Here is a 22733-nt window from a genome sequence, read left to right on the forward strand (position 1 = left end):
ACCAACTGGGTAGGAAAGTCTTCTGAGTTTCTTTGCAGACCAGAAAACAAGTTACCTGTTGATTGTTGGCCAATCAATAAGGGACTTTCCTCTCTGCCATTAAGAGCAACGATGCTGACCACATACTCTGTGCCTGGAGTGAGGTTGGTGAGGGTGATGGAATTCCGAGAGGGGGGCACCCGATCTTCTCGAGGTCTCCCGCTCATGTGCTCGGGGTGATGGCGGATCCTGTAGCCAGTGATGGTGGCTCGAGGAGCAATCCAGTGCACAGTAAAAGAGTTGGCAGTAATATCAGAAAAGTCAATGCCAGTTGGGGAATCAAGACCTGTTGTTCCCACCCAGGGGAGGAAGAGAAAAAAGAAGAAAAGATACTACCAGTTTAGGAAGTGAAGAAGGTGTAGGGGAAATTAACGTACATCCAACATTTCATTCCTGTCTCATCAATACCATGATTTGCCATAAACCTCAGAGTAAGATGTACTGATTCTAAGCTACATATGAATTTTAAAATCTTAAATTGACTCACTTCAAAATAGCCAGCTCAAGCACTCATTTTTTTCTTTTGCTAAGTAATTCAAGCAATTTTTAGGGGTTATTACTGTAGGTTTCTGTGTTACATTTGGAGATAAGTGTTCAAGATCTTCTGAGAATTGACATTTTCAAATTCTTCAGTGTTTAAATATTCTGTGTTTCTATCCTGTAAGTGTATCCTTCCAAGTAAAGCAAGATCTGCCCACTCTCAAGGTAAATGTTTGACTCTCAGAGAAGCCTCCTAAGCTCAAGAGGGAATTTATATGTCAACAGAATGGTAATGATGCCAAACACAAAACTTTCTGAAACTAAAGACATTATCCCAGACAAATTACAATGCTGATAATTCCTCATGAATTGACATTTTTGAAAAATGCACAAAAATTCAGAGTTTGTTGTAAATTTAAACCACTTAGTCTCTGGGACTTCCAGCAAATTTCTGTTCTAGTTACAGCATTCACTAGTTCTATTCAATAAGAAACCAAACTAAGATATCGTAAGTCCTTTTTGGAAGCAAGTAGACTATAAATAAATTAATTAATACACTAAACTGTATCTTTTTAAAGAAAAAATTAAAAGAAGCATTCATATTTAAGTACATAATATTTATGAGGTTCAGTTCAACTTCCTTCTAGTAAATTCATATTTTATTAAGTAAAAAGTAAACTTGCTGGGTTAGTAAAGGAAGAAAAATAGATGACAATGAGTGTTGGGTCAGCCATTAGACAGAGCCACCTAATGAAAAGGAATGTCCACTAAATCTAAATAACAAAGATCTTCTTAGGAAATGTTTTTTAAAAGGACAGACAACAAATTTCTTGATTAATTTGTTAGTGACTGAAAGTCTAGGTGATTGTTGAGTAAGGTATCTTTTAGTTTTTCAGACCAGTGGTAAAGTCATACTGTGATGACAAAAGTACACACACCACGACCACAAAAAATGGAGATGTATTTCATTTGTTATACAGAATTGGTAGGCAAAAGTCATACTTTTGACTTTATCCAGTATGACTGGATAGTCATACTGCCAACATCACTCACCTGTTTTCTGTCTTCCTCTAAGAGGTGTGCTCTCGTGTTGTTCGTAGACACTGGAGACACTCACTACATATTCTGTACCAGGCAGGAGATCTGAAAGGGCAAGTGGGGCTTATTTTAAAACTGTGCTTGAAAGCATGAGAAACCAAAGCGCGCCCAGGACTATTTCAACTGATGAAATGTCCAAATGTCCAGTCTTAAATCCTACTTACACTTAAGTGAACACTAAGGCAAAGTGTTCACTGAACAGACCTGGCGAAGGTCTGTAATTAGATGACTCAGCTGGATTTCAAGTGGGACGAAGTTGCTGCAACAACTGGATATTTCTCGCATCCACCTGAGAGTATGTCTCTGGAGGGCACATGATAATCCTGGCTGTGGTACTATGGATTGCCATTGATGCCTCACAACAACCCTGAGAGGTAGTTTGCTACTTTTAAAAGCAATTTTCTTGCCATACAATGTACTGCATATATTTAAAGTGATTTGATGGGTTTTTACATATGTGTGACTTGGGAGACCATCACTGCATTCAAGAAATGAGCAAACCTATCACCTCTAAAAATTTGATTTACAATTATCTCCATTTTGTAAATGACAAAAAACCAAAAAACAATAACAACAAAAAATACTGAGGCACAGAGAAGTTATCTTCTTTAATTTACTTGCCCAGGATCATACAGGGATTGACCCAGGCCAGCACTGGTGGTCTTAGCAATTAACCTTTACTGGAAAAAAGCCACACTTCAAGAGAAAGCAATCGGTTCTGCCATATTAAAATGAGAGCAGAATAGTTTTTTAAAAATTAAATATACATCCCTGAGTCTCTTCTTCCTTTTTTTTTTTTTTTGAGACAGACTTTCACTGTGTTGCCCAGGCTGGAGTGCAGTGGTGTGATCTTGGCTCACTGAAACCTCTGCCTCGTGGGTTCAAGTGATTCTCCTGCCTCAGACTCCGGAGTAGCTGGGATTACAGGTGCCTGCCACCATGCCTGGCTAAGTTTTGTATTTGTAATAGAGACAGGCCTTCACTGTGTTGGCGAGGCTTGGACTAGAAATCTTGACCTCGTGATCCGCCCGCCTTGGCCTCTCCACGTGCTGGGATTACAGGCGTGAGCCACTGTGCCCGGCCTCTTCTTCCATTTTGATACACAATCATGCATAGCTTAATGATGGAGATACATTTTGATAAGTGTGTGATTTGGTGATTTTATTGTGTAAGCATCATAGAGTGTACCTATACAAACCTAGATGGGCTTGTAATCCCAGCACTTTGGGAGGCCAAGGAGGGTGGATCACTTGAGGTCAGGAGTTCAAAACCAGCCTGGCCAACATGGTGAAACCCCACCTCTACTAAAAATACAAAAAAATTAGCTGGACCTGGTGGCTCATGCCTGTAATCCCAGTTACTCGGGAGGCTGAGGCAAATCGCTTGAGCCTGGGAGTTGGAGGTTGCAGTGAGCCAAAATCGTGCCATTGTACTCCATCCTGGGCAACAGAGGGAGACTCCGTCTCAAAAAAAACAAAAAACAAAAAACACCTAGATGGTAGAGCCTACGGCACACCTAAGCTATAAGCTATATGGTCTAGATGGTAGAGCCTACGACACACCTAAGCTATAAGCTATATGGTCTAGATGGCAGAGCCTACGACACACCTAAGCTATAAGCTATATGGTCTAGATGGTAGAGCCTATGACACACCTAAGCTATAAGCTATATGGTCTAACCTACTGCTCCTAGGCTACTAGCCTGTGCAGCATGTTACTGTACTGAATACTAGAGGAATTGTAACATATGGTAAGTATTTGTATATCTAAAAGGTACAGAGAGTGAGGTTTCTAAACTTGGAACTCCTACTCACTCAACCCTCATTCCCCTGCACACCATTTGCCCTTCAGCGTTTCTGTAAAGCCTCCTGCAAAGTTTGGAAAAGTGCCAGATTGGAGGACCAGATGCTTGCATTCCATTTGCACCTTACTAGCTGGCCAGTGGCAATTTACTTAACCACTGGGGACCTCAACTGCTTCGTGTTTGTTTATTTATTTTTTTGAGACAGGGTCTCACTCTGTCACCCAGGTTGGAGTGCAGTGGCATGATCATGGCTTGCTGCAGCCTCAACCTCCCCAGGCTCAGGTGACCTTCCTGTCTCAACTTCCGACATAGCTGAGACCACAGGTGTGCATGACCATGCCCGGCTAATTTTTGTATTTTTTTTAGAGACGTGGTCTCACTGTGTTGCCCAGGCTGGTCTCGAACTCCTGGGTTCAAGCAATTGGCCCACCTCAGCCTCCCAAAGTGCTGGGATTATACAGGTAAGAGCCACTGCACCTGGCTTGCTTCATCTTTAAAAGAGGATAATAATGACTTTGCTAGGAGGGAGAGAGGCTACCTTGAGGTCATTTGTAGCATTAGGATTATAATAAGGTCTTAGAACACATGATTAACATGTGACAGGTCTATGGCTAAGGGGCAGACATTGTGATACAGGGGCTTGTATACTGGGTGATGCTGTAATTAGTGATTCCAGGGTGCTCTAGAACAGAAGCAATAGCCCTGGGGTGGTGGATATGCCAAATAAAGATATTCTTGCCCTCAGCCACAAAGTAAGAAACCAAGATTATGGTCACGTCAAGCTGCTCTTCTTTGTGTTTCATTGTCTAAATTATGTTTGAAAGGTAGAAGATGTTTTCAGACTAATATTTGTTAATGTACCTAAATGTAAGCTATTTTTCCCTTATGTAGAATCTTTTGCTGTTGTTATATATTTGACTATTACAGTGAAAATAATAAAAAGCACTGTTTATGTGAATCACAGCACCATCTTACAGCCTACTGTTTGATTCTTTAACAAAAGATGTCTATTCTATAATGGTTGGGACTAGAAAGAGACAATTTCCATAAATTGTTGTTGTTTATTTAATGTCAGGTTTTTCTTTTTTTTCTGAGCTCTCAGCCTTCTGAGAAATCCTTCTAACAGATTCTTTTTGAAGTACAAATTAAACTTCTGACTCTCTTCAAAACAACATCCTAATCTAGCCCAAGCAATCAGTCACTTTTCTAAGTATTCAAATCCTAAATCAACTACTGACACTTTTTTTATAAAAATGAGAATAAAGCATGCCTAGTGACACTATTTTCAGTTCTCATTTTTTTCTCTAAAGATTTACATTTAGTCATGTAATTTCTCTTGATATTCACTTATTTTTATCTGCTTATTTGGAAGCGGAGTTTGTTTAAAGTCATGGAACTTTCCTGCTGGTGTTTTTCCACTATGATTTCTTTAAAAGCTGTAGATATCAAAAGTATATTAAGATAGCAACAAACATTACAGCTTTCAAAATTTATGGAGCTGTACATTGAATTTGGAGTTTAGTTTGTAGCTTGGTTGCAGCTGTCTTGCTTTTAGCTGCTCCTACTTGAGAACTCAGAATTCATTTGCTATGCTCTGGGTTAATATTTATGGAACAGATACATTCGACTGCTTACTTGTTAAGACCACTGCATTGTCTGAAGGAGAAATTGACAACTCTGCAACATCTTCCTCATTTTTCACAGGTGAGTAACGCACCAGGAAGTTGGTCAAATCAATGGATGGGGGTGGAGCCCAGGTGACACGCATGGTGTCTGGACCAATGTTGGTGAATCGCAGGTCAGTGGGAGGAGGAACAGCTGGTTTCGAACAAGAAGGAAGACTCATTTAATATAATTTTAAAATTAAAGCTAACGAAGTAGCTGGAAAGGTAAAACCAATATTTCATGCATAAAGGAAACAGAATCATAATCATGCAAACAGTCTAATCTAAATCTATTTTAAGTCATAGTGTACTACTGTTAAAAATAAAACACTACACACAGTACTGTTAGGCCCCCTTTAACCTTTTTGCCATCATCGATATATTTAAAAAAATAATTTTAATCTACTTTCAAATATGTTGACTTTATGTACATTATTAATACCACTGCAGATTATTTTATCCCAGGCTGAAGAGGCTTAAGTCGCCACACAGCAAAGAGAAACATAGCGGTACTTGACAAAGAAATACATGCACACAGACAAAAAGACAAGAGGGTCCTAAACTTCCCCCCATGTGAGATGTCTAGAGCTACAAGTCCATTCAGTGAATTCTACTTACAAGTGAAAAGTGTTCATGCAAATTGGTTCTCAGCATGTTTCTTTTCCCATGCACAGCAGAGAACCTTTAAAACGTTGCATGCATGTCCCCAGACTGTGGTTAAAGAGGTGTTTCTTTACCTAGTGACAGCAACGAAACCTAGAATGCTCCCAAATTTACTTTTCTCCTACCTCAAAACACTCTACCCTAAATTTTGATGGGTTTTTAGCTACAAAGAAGGAACATGGTAGAGTTTATCAAAGGGTAGAAGGAAGAGCATGATGGTACATTTTGGAGATATCTTTCTTATAATTAATTGGTGCTTATACAATTTGGTATTCGTGTTTGGTATTTAAGAAGAAAAATTCTAGGTCTCCAAATTGAATGAACATTTGCTATTTTATATTTAACAGAACAGACATCTGAATTTTTCTAGCTCTATATCTAATTGTGGTTTAAATGAGAGTGTACTGAAGAATACTTGCATATGTTTAGCAGATGCATTTGATTCCTTATCCCCATAGTCCACCTTGTCTTAATCTTTGGCCAACTGCTGACTTCCCCCTTAAAACATCCATATTTAACCAGAGTAACTGGTGGCAGCATGCAACACCATCTATGTCTCAAACACAGAAGTTTTCGAAATTCACCCGTTTGTTGTGTCAGTGTAGTAGGGGCACTCTCGCCGCCATTTATGAGAGTGATAACGCTGATATCATAGTCAATGCCCGGCTCCAGCCCTGTGACTGTGTAGTATCCTACTGAGGAGTCCACAAAATCTTCAAAAATAGGGATACCTTCTCCTGCCGCAACTACTGTGATGCGGTACCCAATAATGGTGGAAGAGTTTAGCGGGGTCCACCTCAGGCCGATGCTTGAATCGGTTATATCAACAAAGCTTAGGTCAGTGAGTTGGGGCACCTCTATTGAGTTACAAAGCAAAGGGGGTGGGGGGCAAAAGGAAAATAGAGGCAAAAAAAGAGGAAAAAATAAAGCAGTGTATATCAGGTTACCAGTAGTAACATTGATGGAATGTTAAAGCAATGATGGTAATATGCAATCTGTTTTAAATTCTCTGAAAAGACTTCCTAAGCATCATGAACAGTTTGCTTCCCTGGAAGAATAAAACAGGTTACAATATTCTTTTAGGGATTTTTTTGTTTGTTTGTTTTGTTTTGTTTTTGTTTTTGTTTTTGCATTTTGAAAATGTCCTTAAAGGGTACAATTTGAACTGTTCAGATTCCTAAAAATCATATGCCTGTTTAGGATGTCAAAACCATTCTTAGAGCCTAGACATAGTATCTGAAGTAAGCATCAGCAATGTTTAATAAGTATCTGAAATAAGTGTATGAAGTAAGTATCAGTATTATTTAATAATTCCAAAACTGTTTTAGTAGAAAATAAGCTTGCATGAAGAAGGTTAAAAAATAATAATTAGGTGATAAATTGATATTTTTTCTCCCATACAAAATTCATGACAATATCATCGCCATAATGCTAATGCATTATGAATGTATGGTGTGAAATGTGCCATTCAAAAGCACATCGAGGCTTAGGAAAGAGGCTTAAGGTCAAGGCCATTGCCACTATTTTAGTTCATTTATAATCAACATATGTAATTAGCGTTAGTAAAAGCATTCTTCTGAAGAGTCCAAAGGGGGACACAACTGTCCAATGCTTTCATTCTGTTATAACCCAATGGACAAACAAGCCTATCCTTAGACAGGCCTTTACAATGTTGTCTTTCAAGCCACAACAAAGAACACCCTGAAGGTGTGGCTTTTACTTCTTTTTTTTTTAATCCAATTTTTAAAAAGAAGGATTTGAAACTGCAAGATGAAAAACTGGACGTGTCAACCAAATGCTGTTCCCGTGCTCACATACGAGGACAAAACTATTTTCGAGGACAAAACTATTTTATAGGCAGCTGTTGGAAATTGATACGGACTGTAAAATCAGGCAGAAATGTACCGATGGGATGCATTTACCATATTACTTTGAGCCTGTCAGTACTGAGTACAGACACGTGACAGTGTTTTAGTCATACTTCCATGTGAGCGGACATTACAGAGTTAAAGCCGTGGCTGCCACTCCATTACATACTCGCTGCAACACACAGCATCCCAGTGAAGCACAGACAGTAAAGCGGTGTTAACAGCAAGCATTTGTCCAAATCGCTGCTTTGACTTCTTGGTTTTGGAGAGTGCAGCTGGGAGATCGGAATTAAATCCCAACTATATTTGACACCCTTAACCGTCTAGGGATTAAGGTGCTAATCCCCACTCTTATTGGAAGTGCCACTCTCAGGATAGCAGCTTATTTTTCTATTACCTGGGATGATGGTATCAGAGATAGGGACACTTTCCTTGTCATCCTTGACAGTGTAAACACTGACATTGTACTCCAGGCCGGGACTCAGGTTATCAAAAGTGCAGGAGCTCTGATCAGCATGGACCACTTCTTCCAAAGAATATCCCTGCTGGCCGTTTGTAGGGGTTGTGGTAATTCTATAACCAGTAATGTCTGGAGGAAAAAGAAAAGAGGAAGTTATTGCACAGAGCATCTGTGAGCCAGAGCATATTTAACTAGACTCCAATGACGGACTCACAGAGCGGAATGCAGAAGGACTTGGCATTTGCTGAGGACTCCACTGTCACTGTCTTTCAATGCTTGCAACAATCCTTTCAGGCAGTACTAAGATCCTCACTTTATTTTATTTTTTGTTTTTATTTTTTGAGACACAGTCTCCCTCTATCACCCAGACTGGAGTGCAGCGGCACGATCTTGGCTCACTTCAACCTCTGCCAAGATCCTCACTTTAAAGGAAATTTTGAACCAGGGGAGTGATTCCCAAAAGCTTTCATTTCCAAATCCCATGGTCCTACCACTGTACCCTGCTTTTCCTTAATGAATCATTTGAAGACAGCTGAGGAATATTCCTTTCTACCTGCCTAGTATGGAATCGCTCTCAACCTTAAGCACATTCCTCAGAGAGCTCTCCTAATTTAAAAGGTCTGAAACTATGGGATTTAAAGGAAGAGAACCAAGAAAGGAGAAAAGGCGAAAAACAAAAGTAGTGATACTTATTCTATAAAGAGTATTGATTGGGAGGTTGAGGCAGGCAGATCACCTAAGGTTGGGAGTTCAACACCAGCCTGGCCAACATGGTAAAACCCCATCTCTACTAAAAATACAAAAATTAGCTGGACGTGGTGGGGCATGTCTGTGGTCCCAGCTACTCGGAAGGCTGAGTCACGACAGTTGCTTGAGCCCAGGAGGCGTAGGTTGCAGTGAGTCGAGATGGCACCACTGCACTCCAAGCCTGGGTGACAGAGCAAGACTCTGTCTCAAAAAAAAAAAAAAAAAAAAAGAGAGTATTGATTGTTGAAGTCTTCAGGAATCATAGAAATTGGGCAGTAAAAGAGTTGAGGGGGATGAGAGATATTCAAATAAAAACAGTGAGGACTAGAGAGCTATAGAGCCAGATTAAAAGTAAAATGAGAAAGTATATTAAACTTTATAAAAGGCAAGGAGATGACAGAATTTCATTTGCCATTAGGAACAGGGTAAACACTAATGTGGCAAATACAAGGAAACCCAACTGAATGAGAAATAAATATTGAGATCATTACACTTGCTAGTGATCATCCAAATGTGTGGGCTGGGTCATTGAGACAAGGTATGAATGATCCTGCTGCTAACAAGCGTGAAGCTTGCCAACTGAAAGTTTCAGATTCGGAGCAACTCAGCTGGAAATTGTATAGCTTTGGCTTAAACGATGTTTAGATAAAAAACTTTACCAAAATCATTCTACTTCAGAGAGAGATTAAAAGAGATATTGTGAGCTAGTTTTTTTCTGTGTGGTTGCATACATTAATCAGACTTAGAGATGATAGCCTTAGCTCTGTGCCCTGGCAAAGATAAGAACTATACAGTACTTTTTTTTCTAACAAAAATTTCACAATAATTTAACAGTAAAATTAGAAATAGCTAAGGAATAAACTAAACATATCCCTTAAATTAACAAATATAGGAGGTTAGAATGCAATCAACATTAATTGGAACTTCTATTTTTGTTTAAGATTTTTCTCCATAAGTTTTGTGAGACTTCCATGCGGTTTTGGCAAAAGTAATGAATATCTAAAATTTCCTGTTATTGCCATAGTACATCGTGCTATTTGACTATTATTACAGCTATCTTTATACATTTTAGCATTTTGTAAATAATTTTCAAATATATATGAACAAGGAATTTAGACAAATGCTTCATTTAAAGCTTTAAAAATGGTCAAGAAACCCCTTAATCAAATTTTTCAGTTTGCATAGAATATAATTTTAAAAAATTACATTCCAAATATGTGATGTTGGGTGTGAGAAGGAGTCTACAAACTTAAGTTACAATCCCAGTTTTGTAACATTTAAAATGTGTGACTATGAGTAGGCCAATTTTTTCTAAGTCTCAGTTTTCTTATTCTGTAAAACGAAGGTATTTCTGCCTTTCATCACCCTTAAATATTTGTGGTGCAACTTATGACAAAACATTCATAAAACTTCAAGGAATAATAAACTTAGGCTCTGTAACAACTCACAAAAGGGAAATTACGTAATATGACTTCAGCCATTTGTTTGGCACTTTTTAATGCACTCAGCAAAAGGCACCTTCCACAGCGCTTTTCTTCAGCCCTACAGCTGTGTGAGGATCTGCCTTGTCCCCCTAGACTAGGGTAAGATTGTTCTGTTTCCTGTGATTGAAGTCAACGTGGATTAAAGCATCCTGCAGGCTGCCCCATGATGTACGTCATGTACTGCTATAGTCTGTATGGAGAGCTGAGCATTTGTAATTTGAATCCTTTCTTTGTCTGAAAGAAACAGTTTCTAAAATCTTTGTCTTGGGAAGGTATGGTGTATACTTGCCCTGTGATCCATCCCAAACTTACCTGGGGTGGTACTCCTCTCCCAGGAGACTGTGAGCACTCCAGTGTCAGGGTTTGTCTCCAGATGCAAGTTTGTTGGTGGAGACAATGCTACGGAGAAAGAAAATTTTAAAAGTTAAAGCTGACACAAAGCTCTTGACCTGTGTAATCTTTCCTCCTTCCCTACCTCCCTCTCTTCCACGCTTCTTGCCTCCCTCCCTCCCATATAAATATAGGTCACGTTATGAAAACATGATGGACAGCAGCAGTTCTCTGACAAGACTTTTCTTATGATTAATGATTTTGCAATACTATTGAAATTATTTTCATCTCGCCTGTTCATAAATATTCTTGACATGGAAGGAACATTTCTGATGCCATAAAATATAAAGCATGAATTGAACCTGCTACTCCAAATTCAGGAATAGCATTAATAATTTAAGTAAGGATGAGATATCTCCCCTGTGCCATTCTCATAAGTAAAAAGTGATATTGACACTAGATTTTTTCAAAAAGTGGAACAGTTTTAAAAACTAATAGAAAAGGGAAAAAGAGTTCTTCTTACGTGTCACCACTTTGTTTACAATTGGCGCATCTCTTTCCTGTCCGTCTCTCAGGACTTGGATGGTGTAGACATATTCCACTCCTGGAGTCAAGCCAGACACAACGATGCTTCCTGAGTCTGAAGTCACTTCTCGTGGTGCCTCTCCTCCCTGGCTTGGTCGTACACCCAGCTAGAGGAAGGAAAGCAAAATAAACACCAAGGACGAATATTTCCAGAGGCCTGTTACTGCTGTGAGGTTGTGATTATGCTTTAAATAGCGTAAACTCTTCAGAAACTGCACAATGTACTTTTATTAGGAAATGATTTGGGGACTCTTTTATATACTTTAGCTGGAAATTCCCCAAGGTGGGGAAGGTTATCTTCCAAACTGCATTAAGGTGGATTATTACGGAAGGTTCCAGAGAAATGTCATTACATACTGTTTTGCTTGATAAAGAATCTCTTGTTACAAACCAGACATACCCAGGGACTGTGGGCCACATGCTATTTTGTTTCTATTTTTCTGTGTGTGTGCTGGAAGGAATGTTTGAGCTCTCCCTTTAACAAGTTATTCACATTCAATTCACCTTTCAGTTGCCATATAAAGGCACTAGCCCCTGTAGCAACTGTATTGCAAAAACACACCTTTCGAAGAGCTATGTTCATAGCTTCAACTGCAGGATGATACATTACAAGAGAAGAATTAGAATAACTATGCCCGTAATTTAAAATCCTTTTAAGATCCTTTTTCAAAAACTCAGGTAACACTGTGCTATCAAATAGTGTCCAACTCTAAAGAGATCCTTCACACACCATAAGGCTTCTGAAAGTCAGCATGACATTCAGGGAATTTAAAAGGTATACTGGCAATCTTCAAAAAGTTCCTCTATATTTGAGTAGCATAATCATAAGTATGGCCATTCATATACTTTATCTTTGGTGTATTTTTTTAAATAATCAAGGGGATTGAGTCATGATTTCCAGCGATAACAAATATTTCTGTCTTCACACTAAATGCCAAAGAATGGAATTCTTTTCAACATATTCATTTGTATTCATCACTTCCCTAATATCATTACTTTAAAGAAGATGAATCCAGATATCCACAGGGAAACCTTAATCTTAACTTCTATTAAGAGATTTACCCGCAGCGCTTTGAACAGTTGGAGATGAAACTGATTGGATGAAAATGCGATTTTTAAGTGACTCTGAGTTTAACTGATCTCCCTAAATTGGCTTTTGTGAACTTGTTCACACCCATTTAGAATGACACATCAAATAAAGTTTTCCTATGTTTTTTTGAAATGTAGTTCCCTGCGGGAAAGGATAGAGAAAATAAGATAACAACAAGCAGCAGCTTCGTGCTAATGTTTTATCCTTAGAAAAGCACTTTCATAGCCTCCATCCATTCTTGGAACAATTCAGTGAGGTAGGCAGGGAAGGATTGTTAGGCCCTGACAATGTAGTCAAAGATGTATGAACAGAAGCAGGTGGCAAAACCCAGGTCTCCTGACTCCTGAGCACCCTGTTTCCACTACATGGGAAACACAAGGACAGCTCAGGGCTGTATCACAGAGATTAGGAACATGGGCAGTTTACCTTAAAACCAATTCTTGGAGCAGGTGTCCATGTGATCACAATGGTGGTCTCGGTCACCTCAGTGTTGTAAGGTGGAATGGAGCTCCCAGGCTGCACTGTGAGAGAGAATCAATACACGTTTTCAAAACTTAAGATCACAGATGATTTCATAGAATAGAGATAACAAGTATCTTTATAGAGAACCTCAGTTTAACCAAGCAGTGGATAGAGAATGTAACATATTTTTTCATTGGGTGAGAATTGGGAGAGGATCAGGCTTCTCAATCTTTAATGTGCCACACACATCATCTGGGTCTGGCTAAAATGCAGATTCTGTTTCTGGAGGTCTAACAAAGAACTAGGGAGTTCGCATTTCTGACAAACACAGATAATACCGATTCTGTTGGCCCATGAATTATACCTGAGTAACAAGGGGTTAAATATTCGCTAAGGCAGTCTTTTCAATGAAATTATATAATCTAATTCATGTCTTTCCATCATTGTTGGGATTTGAGTTTTATGACAATAAATTTCCCTATATCGTCAGTGTAAAATCCCTTATAAAATGTACAACTGGCCACCACAAACTGATTATCGTATTGTTTCTTAATCATTAATTTAAGAACAGTGGTAAATTATAGATGGTGATCTAAAAACAGTTTTATGCTGGGCAGGGATTGGTGGCTCATGCCTGTAATCCCAGCACTCTGGGAGGCTGAGGTGGGCAGATCATTTGAGGTCAGGAGTTCGAGACCAGCCTCGCCAACATGGTGAAACCCTGTCTCTACTAAAAATATGAAAAATTAGCCGGTCGTGGTGGCTCGTGCCTGTAGTCCAGCTGCTGGGGAGGCTGAGACACAAGAATCGCTTGAACCCTGGAGGTAGAGGTTGCAGTGAGCCAAGATCATGCCATTGCACTCCAGCCTGGGTGACAGAATGAGATTCCATCTCAAAAAAAGAAAAAAAAAAAAAAAAAGCTTTATGCTGAATTATTCCACAATAATGGTCAACTATTTTTGGTTGCAGTAAAACATGCTATATAAAAGTTAAACAAAATCTGCCACCATGGATGCACTTTGAAGTCTAAAGATTTGTACTTTAAATATGTGATTATTTATTCAGAATAATAACACTGCAAAAATTTAGTATTTTATCACCAGAATCAGGAATCATAACAAGTTTGTTTTGCATTTTCTAGCATCTTGACATCACTGTTCTTTTTCTTATCGAAAATATTACTTTGGCTGGGTACAGTGGCTCATGCCTGTTATCCCAGCACTTTGGGAGGCTGACGTGGGTGGATCACTTGAGGCCAGGAACTCAAGACCAGCCTGGCCAACATGGGGAAACCTCATCTGTACTAAAAATATAAAAAGTAGCCAGGTATGGTGGTAGATGCCTGTAATCCTAGCTGCTTGGGAGGCTGAGGCAGGAGAATCAATCACTTGAACCTGGGAGACAGAGGTTGCAGTGAGCCAAGATCACACCACTGCACTCCAGCCAGGGCGAGAGAGCAAGACTCCATCTCAAAATAAATAAATAAATAAATAAATAAATAAATAAATAAAATAAAATAAAATATTACTTAAACAAATTTTTATTTTTATTTTTTGAGATGGACTCTTGCTCTGTCACCCAGGCTAGAGTGCAGTGGCACAATCTCATCTCACTGTGACCTCGGTCTCCTGGGTTCAAGTGATTCTCCTGCCTCAGACTCCCATAGCTGGGACTATAGGTGCCTGCCACCACACCCAGCTAATTTTTGTATTTTTAGTAGAGACGGGGTTTCACTATGTTGGGCAGGCCAGTCTCAAACTCCTGACCTCAGGTGATCTGCCCACCTTGGCCTCCCAAAGTGCTGGAATTACAGGCATGAGCCATCGCACCTGGCCAAAAATAAAAAAAAAAATTTTTTTTTTAAATCTTCTTTTTAAATAAAAGATTTGTTTTCGGTTTTAGCACCAAAAATGAAAGAAAGAGAGAGAGAGAAAGAAAGAGAAAGAAAAGAAAGAAGGAAGAAAGGACGGAAGGAAGGAAAGGAAGGAAGGGAAGGAAGGGAAGGAAGGAAGGAAGGAAGGAAGGAAGGAAGGAAGGAAGGAAGGAAGGAAGGAAGGAAGGAAGGAAGGAAGGAAGGAAAGAAGGAAGGAAGGAAGGAAAGAATGTATATATGAAGTTAAGATAGAGCTTTCTAACAACCTCACAAATCTTATTATAAATTTAGAAAGGTAAAGTCACAGAAGGCCATATATTTTGAGTTGGGTAAGTTAAGTTCAAGGGTATCAAGTGTGTGAGTAGCCCTGGTCACATGTTTGATATCTCCACAATTCTTCCTCTCTTTGCATCTCAATCAAATTTTGTTCCCCTTTACATCTCAATCAAATTTTGTTCCCATTGGGAAAAAAACCTCCGAATGTATTTATACTAAATTATGAATGGCTGGCAAGACAAAGAATTAGTCTCCAGAGTTATACAAACAGGGATTAAAAAGTGTTCAGACTCCAGTCTCAACTCAACTCCAGTCAATTTTTTTTTCTTTGCCATGTGGGAATTTAGAATCAACATCGCAATTCTCGCATTTCTTTTTCAGTCTGGATTCTAAGGAGCCATTTTTTTATTTTAAAAATATTGTGTGAGAAAAAGCCAAAGATATATGTGGGCCACTTCATAATGATAGCTCTAATGGCTGAATTGAGGTACTACTGGTTTAGTGGGCTGTTTCATCTATGTATGTTATTATTTTGATGGTGTTTGGTGGGGGTTGGGGGAACATGACTGGGATGGGTGACCCCGATGCCTTTTAGTACCTCTGAAATTATACACCACTTGGCTGCTGCTGACTCTGCCAAAATGCCATGACAGCCCTGTGTGACCATTTTTTAATGGCCCACGAAAAGCAATTCAGAGAACAGTCAGTTTCTTTCACTGAACATCTGTGAAAACCACAACTTTTTTACAAATTATATTTGCCTCAACTGTCCTGGGCTTTAAGACTAGGTATTTTCTATTGCTTGAGCCAGCCAGCTAGAGTCTTCCGAAGTTTAAGATGATGCTCTCTGCCTGGGAAGGCCATTATGGGAAAATCACCAAACCACAAACCCACAAACGATGTCAAACAAAGGATGTGATTCTGAGTGTGAGCTATGGGTTCTGGCAGGTCTTGTTAGGGAAGAAAGCCCAGCTGTTAAAGAAATAAAATTTGCCCTATCAATACAGGAATAAGCTGAATTTTCCCCAGAAACAGCTTTTTCCCGTAACTTTTCTCACATTCGCTCTTAAGAATTTAGCACAAGTTATAAAACTCAGAAAAGTTACTCCCAGAATTCAGCTTAGTAAGACAGTAAAAAAGTTACAGAAACTTAGTAATTTCAAAACCATGCAAGCCTTGAGGATGTTTACAACCTTAAGGAGTACTTAAAGTTCAAATGGAGTTGTAGAATACCCTGCTTACATTAGTTTATTTAAATATAAGCTTCGTTGAACTGTTTTTGTTATTATTCCTTTCTCAATCATCTATTCACCAAGTATTTTTTGAAAGCATACAATGTTCCAGACACGATGTTAAACTTTATCTAATAAAATTACTTTTGGCTATTAGTACTTCAATTAAAATAATTATATTTTATATGAATCTATTATGCAAAGCATAAAATAATATATCCAATATATCAAAGTCTTCAGAAGTACTTGAAATATCTTGACCCACCACCTTCCCTTAATTATTGTTAGCATCATTAAAAATGCTTTTTCTTTCTTCAGCACTGTGTTCAACCAAAGAAACTACATAAAATATGCCTTATGTTAAGGAATGAACAAGACAACTATAGAATTCTACATTTTAGTAAAAGACAACATCTACTGAAAGGGCACCTTCACTGAAATCTCCATTCTAATCCACTGAAGGACATTTATAACAAATGAATATTTACAAGAAATATAAAGACATTAATTTCATGAGAGTAGATCTTAGACTATCTTAGAACCGTGTAAAATTTTAGCCAAATTTTCAGGTAAGCTTATTTGCAAATTAAAAATGAATTTTACTTGCTTACGATTAACTATTATTTAGGAAAAGGGCCAAATTTCATACAGTAAATTTAAATGGAAGTAAGTTTTCCTTAAAGTATGTATTTTTATGGGGAAAAGTTTATATTTTCTTTGGGAAATCAATTCCATAGTTATTTACAAACTAGGCTTCTATTGACTTTTTGAATGCTTTTTAACATCCATACTTTTAAATTAGTCGAAGAGTAACATTTGTTGAAGGCTCTTAGAAAATTGCAAACTAGTCCATGGTTACAATATATGCTAAAAAAAGTGCTTATGTTAGGTGCTTCTATAATTCAAAACGTCAAGTTGAAAATAACAAATAATGTTCAGCCAGAAATAAGGAGTCTCATAATTCTCTGTAATGTAAATGGAAATGTATTTAATAGAAATCAGTTTGTGAATAGAGGTCTTTATTGTGATGTAGATATGTGGGAGATTTAAGACCACTTCCTTTAAAATGTTGAGCAAAAGGACAGACGTGGCCAAAAATTATTGTTAGTATTTTCCTCCTCTGAGGAATTTCAAGAGTAATTTAAGAAAAAAGCGATTCTGTCTGCAAAAGTACTTTAATCTTCTGCAGCCAACACTCATAAAGAAATCATTTCCCTGGCTTCATGTTCAATTAGTTGGTTCCCATTCAACCTGTAGATATTTTTATTCTGCATTCATAGTTACTATTCAATGCCCAAAGTAATAGAATATAGACATAGGTGCTAATTTTTTCTTGCCTTAACTAGTATTTGGTAAATTCATTTAATGTAATAGAATTTAATTTTTGTAATAACAGAGTGCTTTAAACCCATGTTACTCAAAGTGCTGGCTCTAGAGGAAAGAAAGAGCTTGGCAATGTATGCGAATTAACGCACTGCTTCCTTCAAGAAAATCTGGCTTCAGAAAAATTCTCAGCTCTACTAAGCAGTGTGCTTTGTGATTTACATTCTGGCACAACTCTTTTTCTTGTTGCAGACTAGCAGCAAACAATTAACGGGCCAGCAGCCAGTCTACGGAGCACATTTTTAGTATCACTGATTTAAATATATACTAACTTTTTAATGGTTTTTTTTTGGGGGGCCGTTGTTTTGTTTTTTTGTAAAGCATGAAGAATAGAGAATGTAAATATAGTTAAGAAAAGGCATTTAATTTTCGGCTTACGTGTGGTAAAGACTCCAGTGGCTTTGGGGCTCTCTTGGTTGCCCTTTATGGCCACAAGGGATACGGTGTACTCAGATCCAGGCTGCAGATTCCTCAGTGGGTACTTCGAGACAGAGGGACCCACATTGTACTGCCTGGGCTGGCCTCTTCGGGTCAGGCCCACAGTCAGTCGGTATCCTGTTATCCGGGCCCGAGGTGGAGTCCATCTCACCAGGACAGTAGAATCCGTTTCATTGACAAACTGGAGGTTAGTGGGAGCATCCAGTTCTAGGAAAAAAGATGAAACATGCCAAGAAATATTTAGATCAGTAATGATCATAACTCAAGTCCTGAAGCTTGATTGAATGTCTAAGTTTTCTCTCCTCAAGGTTGCAACTATGTGAAAGTCAGAACCCCGGAAAAACTGAGCCAGTAAGAGATTGAGTGCTACATAGAACTTTGCCAAAACTCTGCCAGTCATGAGAAATTGTGGAACCATTTTGCTTGACTGTGATCCTTCGGGAAGTCTAATGTTCCAGCATGACCTTCCCATCACTCTCAGAAATTATAGTTACATTAAAGCAATGGTATTTTTAAAAAGGCAAAACAAACACTTCTGAACTTCACAGGTTGCTCTGAGCCAAACAGATTAAGGAAAAAGGGATATGCCTCCTAAAATGACAGCAAGAAGCAGCTCTCTATGGGTCAGAAGCAATATTCTGTGAAGAGTCCCTGCTAGAGAAATAAAAGTTATTTTCACATGGTTCAGATTAGACAGTAATTACAGTAATGATAACATATCCTCAGATTCATGGTAGGATACTGGTGAGTTTGCACTATCAGAATCACATAAGTTGTGGAGTTTATTCTTAAGAATAATAACCAGCAGTTTTCCCACCGAAATTTAAATTACATTTCAAATAGAGGAAATATTTAAGAGGCAGTCAAGTATAATAATTCAGAGCATGGGCTTTGGACATAGGTTATAGAGCCAGCTCTATCCATTCCTATCTCTGTGACCCTACAAGTTCCAGAATTTTTTTAAAGCCTCAGTTTCTTTATGTATTCAATATGGATACTAGTAAGACCTTCCAGCTGGGCACGATGGCTCATGCCTGTAATCCTAGCACTTTGGGAGGCCAAGGTGGGTGGATCACTTGAGGTCAGGAGTTTGAGACCAGCCTGGCCAACATAGTGAAACCTGTTTCTACTAAAAATACAAAAATTAGCAGGGCATGGTAGCGCATGCCTGTAGTCCCAGCTACTTGGGAGGCTGAGGCAAGAGAATCGCTTGAACCCAGGAGGTGGAGGTTGCAGTGAGCTGAGACTGCGCCACTACTGTCCAGCCCTGGCGACAGAGCGAGACTCCATCTCAAAAAAATAAAAAATAATAATAATAATAAGACCTTCCTTCCTAAGGTCAAAACAGAGTAAATATGAGAATAATGCTTGTAAAAACTGAGCAGATAAGCTGGTGGCTAGTAATACTAGATACTTGACAATTGCTATTCTTAAATGAATTCTACTGTGTTACGATCCTGCATTTTAACTTTGATCTAGATATATTTAGTTACAGGAAAAATGCACTCAAATTAGATTCTCTTCAGTTCTCCCTCTTAGTACCCTTCAGCTGATACATGTATTTTAGAAATGGGTTACCACTTAGCCTCATGGAGCTTGTTTGAGTTTTGTTTTCAAGTTTAATGTGCTTTGTGTTCACTATGCATTCCCTTGCCGGCTGGGTATTTCCCTCTCTCTAAGCCATACACCTCTGAGTCAATGGTTTGCTGCACTTCCTCACGGGCTGGAAGTGAGGGTGGAGAATTTGGAGGGGAGGTAAAGATAGGAAAAGACATACTGGTTGTCTGTTCGGCAGTCAGAGGCTTGCTCTCCCTCCCGTGGTTCACGGCAAAGACTTTGAAGTAATAGGTGACCCCAGGGGACAGCCCGGTGACTTCTGCGAAGGTGTTCCTGCTGATGGGCAACCTCTGCCCGTGCTCCCCAGGCAGGTTGACGGGGATCACATCCACGCGGTAGCCGGTCACTGCACTCTCAGGCGGTGTCCACATGATGGTGACCTTCACGTCTGTCACTTCCACAAACTGCAGGTCCCTGGGAGAGGGCACTGTATCTGACAGACAAGAGTCAACCAGTCATTCACATTTTCTGCTGAAGATTATTTTTAAGAAGCCAGTTTCTCGGATATGATAGGCAGTTCACTGAGCCTCTCATTCGAGAGTTTTGCTAAGTTTTGTCTCTTAATCAGATCATATTTTCATGGCCCCGTCATAGTGCTTAAATTATGACATTTGAACCTTTTGTCTAAAATAGTTAGGTAATAAATGAGTTACCAGCATATGAAGTGTCATATGATGGTGAGGGGAGAGGGTTATAAGAAAAGATACTAAAAAACAAAACAAAACAAACAAAAACCTTTGAAATAACTGCAGAAAATAATGTAATGGTTTTTGTTTTACTGAATCATTTTATAATACTTAAGAATCAAAGATGAAATGACCCTTGAGCTTCTGGGAGAAAATTTGTAGACGGACGTTATGGTGTTGGTTTTTAATAAGAAAGGCCAGTAGCCAGCTTTGATAAGTTACTTATGACATTTCAGCTAAACATCAGAAGTTTAGGGAAAAACTATTGCATAAGATTATTTGAATGTGGGAACTATTGACAGAGACAAAACCACCCCCCCTCAGGAACAATCTTGATAACATAACATAGGAAGTGTCTTCTTAAAAAAGTTACCTGAACGTGGGGTGCCAGTGGTTTCTTGTTGAATGAAAACAGGTGTACTTTCTTGATTTTCTTCCACGGCAAAGATAGTGATGTTATACTGAACGCCAGGTTGCAAGTCACTGAGGGTGACGGAGTTTGCAGTTTCAGGAAGGTTGAGTTCTGTGCTGCTGCCTTCTACTGACGGTGAATAGACTATTCTGTACCCTGCAGATGGATCAACAAAAGTTAAGATGCACTGTTTTCTTTGAGACCGAGGCTTAGAAACACCATAAATCCTCCCTTTTCGAATATTCCTTAGCATCTTGCTTGATTAGTGAAGAGCCAGTGATTCTTTTTGACTCTTTTAATATTGCCACTTCTTGTAATAATGACTACTCAGCACGAAGATAAAATAAGAACAGTCATGCAAACCTTGTTAATAATAAATGTCATCCTTGAAGACCTGAGATCCTTAATAAATGTCAATTAGAGATGCCATTAGGTGAAAATATTCATGTTAAGCTGATTTTTCCTCTTTGAGCTCCAGATGAGGGAAGCAATTAATGAACCAGCCTGAGCAGAGTTGTCTAGCACTGTGTGTGTCTTTTTGGAACTTCAGTGATGAGGCAGTTGAATCACCTAATGAGCTAAGAAGGCAGCTCAGCTTTCTCCTTAAGGATAAATCTTAGAGCAAGGTTTTCAGGAAAATTACACCTCTTCAACCCTGGGAACACTTGCTTTAATAAGCCAATGAGCTGGCTTTACAGGTTGTGTGTATGTTGTGGTGTGTGTGTATAAGGGAGTTGGTAAAATGGTTTCGAGGGGAAATGTGCCATAGAAAATAACTCCCCCCGACACACACACACACACACACACACACACACACACACACCTCTCTCCCATAAATTATATTGGAGATTTAAAGTGATATGCAGATCCACAGTCAGAATCTGCGCCCTCCCTGTTGATGTCATTAAGATTAACATAGCAGCCAAAGAGCGGGAGGCTCAGCTGACCTGTGATGGGAGCCTGGGGTCTGCTCCAGCGAACAACAATTGAGGTGTCATCAACTTGGTCCACAGTCGGGTCAGGAGGGGCGTCGGGCGCTAAGAAAGAAAGAAAGTGGGGCAAACAGTCAGGAAGTGCTACTACAGGCCTGTGTTTTACAGAAAAAGATTATTTTAACATTATGTAGCACACAGGTACCTGTTGTTTGTGAAGTAGACAGGATCAAACTCTGCTCCCCATCCTCAGATATCTCATAGACATTTACAATGTATTTTCGGCCAGGAAGCAGGTCAGGGATGTTCACGGAAGTGGCTGTGCTTGGAAGATCTTTGAAATGAAAAGACAAGGTAACTAATCGGAGCAAACTAGTCCCTCAAATGACTCTACAGCTTAGAAGAAGGATATTTTAAGAACTATATATTCATAGGGAAAAATGACTGAAGGTAATGTGCTAATAGATAATCAGTGATTATTATTTTTACGGAGTCTTGCTGTGTTGCCCAGGCTGGAGTGCAGTGGTGCGATCTCAGCTCACTGCATCCTCCACCTTTCGGGTTCAAGCAATTGTTCTGCCTCAGCCTCCTGAGTAGCTGGGATTACAGGTGCACACCACAACACCTGGCTAATTTTTTTGTATTTTTATTAGAGACAGAGTTTCACCATGTTGACCAGGCTGATCTCGAACTCCTGGCCTCAAGTGATCCACCAGCCTTGGCTTCCCAAAGTGCTGGGATTATAGGAGTGAGCCACTGCACCCCGCGTAATCAGTGATTATTAATGTACTATGGGAAAACCCCACTCCTTGTCTTTCTCCTTTCTCCTCTTCCTCCTTCCTTTCATTTTTCCAACTTTTTCTCTAAAGATGTGTAACTTTTGTAATCTAATGCCAAATTTTTAAAAATAGCTCTCTGCAGTAAGAAGTCAGGGTAGTGATTATTGGTGGAAGATGATGTGGTCAGGATAGACAGATATTCTTTTTCTTGATCCGGGTGCTGGTCTTGTGGTGTGTTCACTTTATAAGAATTCAAATTCACTGAACTCAGTGCTTACGATTGGCACACACTTCAGTGTGCTGATAAAGTTTTTTAAAGGCCCCTCACCAT

At 39.1% G+C, this 22733-nt stretch overlaps 1 protein-coding gene across 20 annotated transcripts in view; it reads right to left on the minus strand.

Annotated features, from left to right (window-relative positions):
- FN1 (fibronectin 1) overlaps positions 1–22733 on the minus strand; it is a 75603-nt gene that overhangs the window by 26170 nt on the left and 26700 nt on the right. For 10 of the 20 annotated variants that reach the window (XM_005574217.5, XM_045367673.3, XM_045367669.3 and 7 more), the window contains exons 16-28: positions 21829–21957; positions 21639–21728; positions 20653–20847; positions 19754–20026; positions 17917–18183; positions 12739–12833; positions 11161–11329; positions 10620–10706; positions 8014–8205; positions 6333–6605; positions 5057–5239; positions 1573–1662; positions 56–325 (exon numbers count right to left, since the gene is read on the minus strand). In XM_005574217.5, coding sequence (XP_005574274.3) covers positions 56–325; positions 1573–1662; positions 5057–5239; positions 6333–6605; positions 8014–8205; positions 10620–10706; positions 11161–11329; positions 12739–12833; positions 17917–18183; positions 19754–20026; positions 20653–20847; positions 21639–21728; positions 21829–21957 — 2313 coding nt within the window. The remainder of the gene's footprint in view (positions 1–55; positions 326–1572; positions 1663–5056; positions 5240–6332; positions 6606–8013; positions 8206–10619; positions 10707–11160; positions 11330–12738; positions 12834–17916; positions 18184–19753; positions 20027–20652; positions 20848–21638; positions 21729–21828; positions 21958–22733) is intronic. The other 10 variants (XM_005574221.5, XM_005574220.5, XM_045367674.3 and 7 more) reach the window with 1 other exon arrangement.

The sequence above is a fragment of the Macaca fascicularis genome, chromosome 12 (assembly GCF_037993035.2).
Source record: "Macaca fascicularis isolate 582-1 chromosome 12, T2T-MFA8v1.1".
Taxonomy (NCBI): domain Eukaryota; kingdom Metazoa; phylum Chordata; class Mammalia; order Primates; family Cercopithecidae; genus Macaca; species Macaca fascicularis.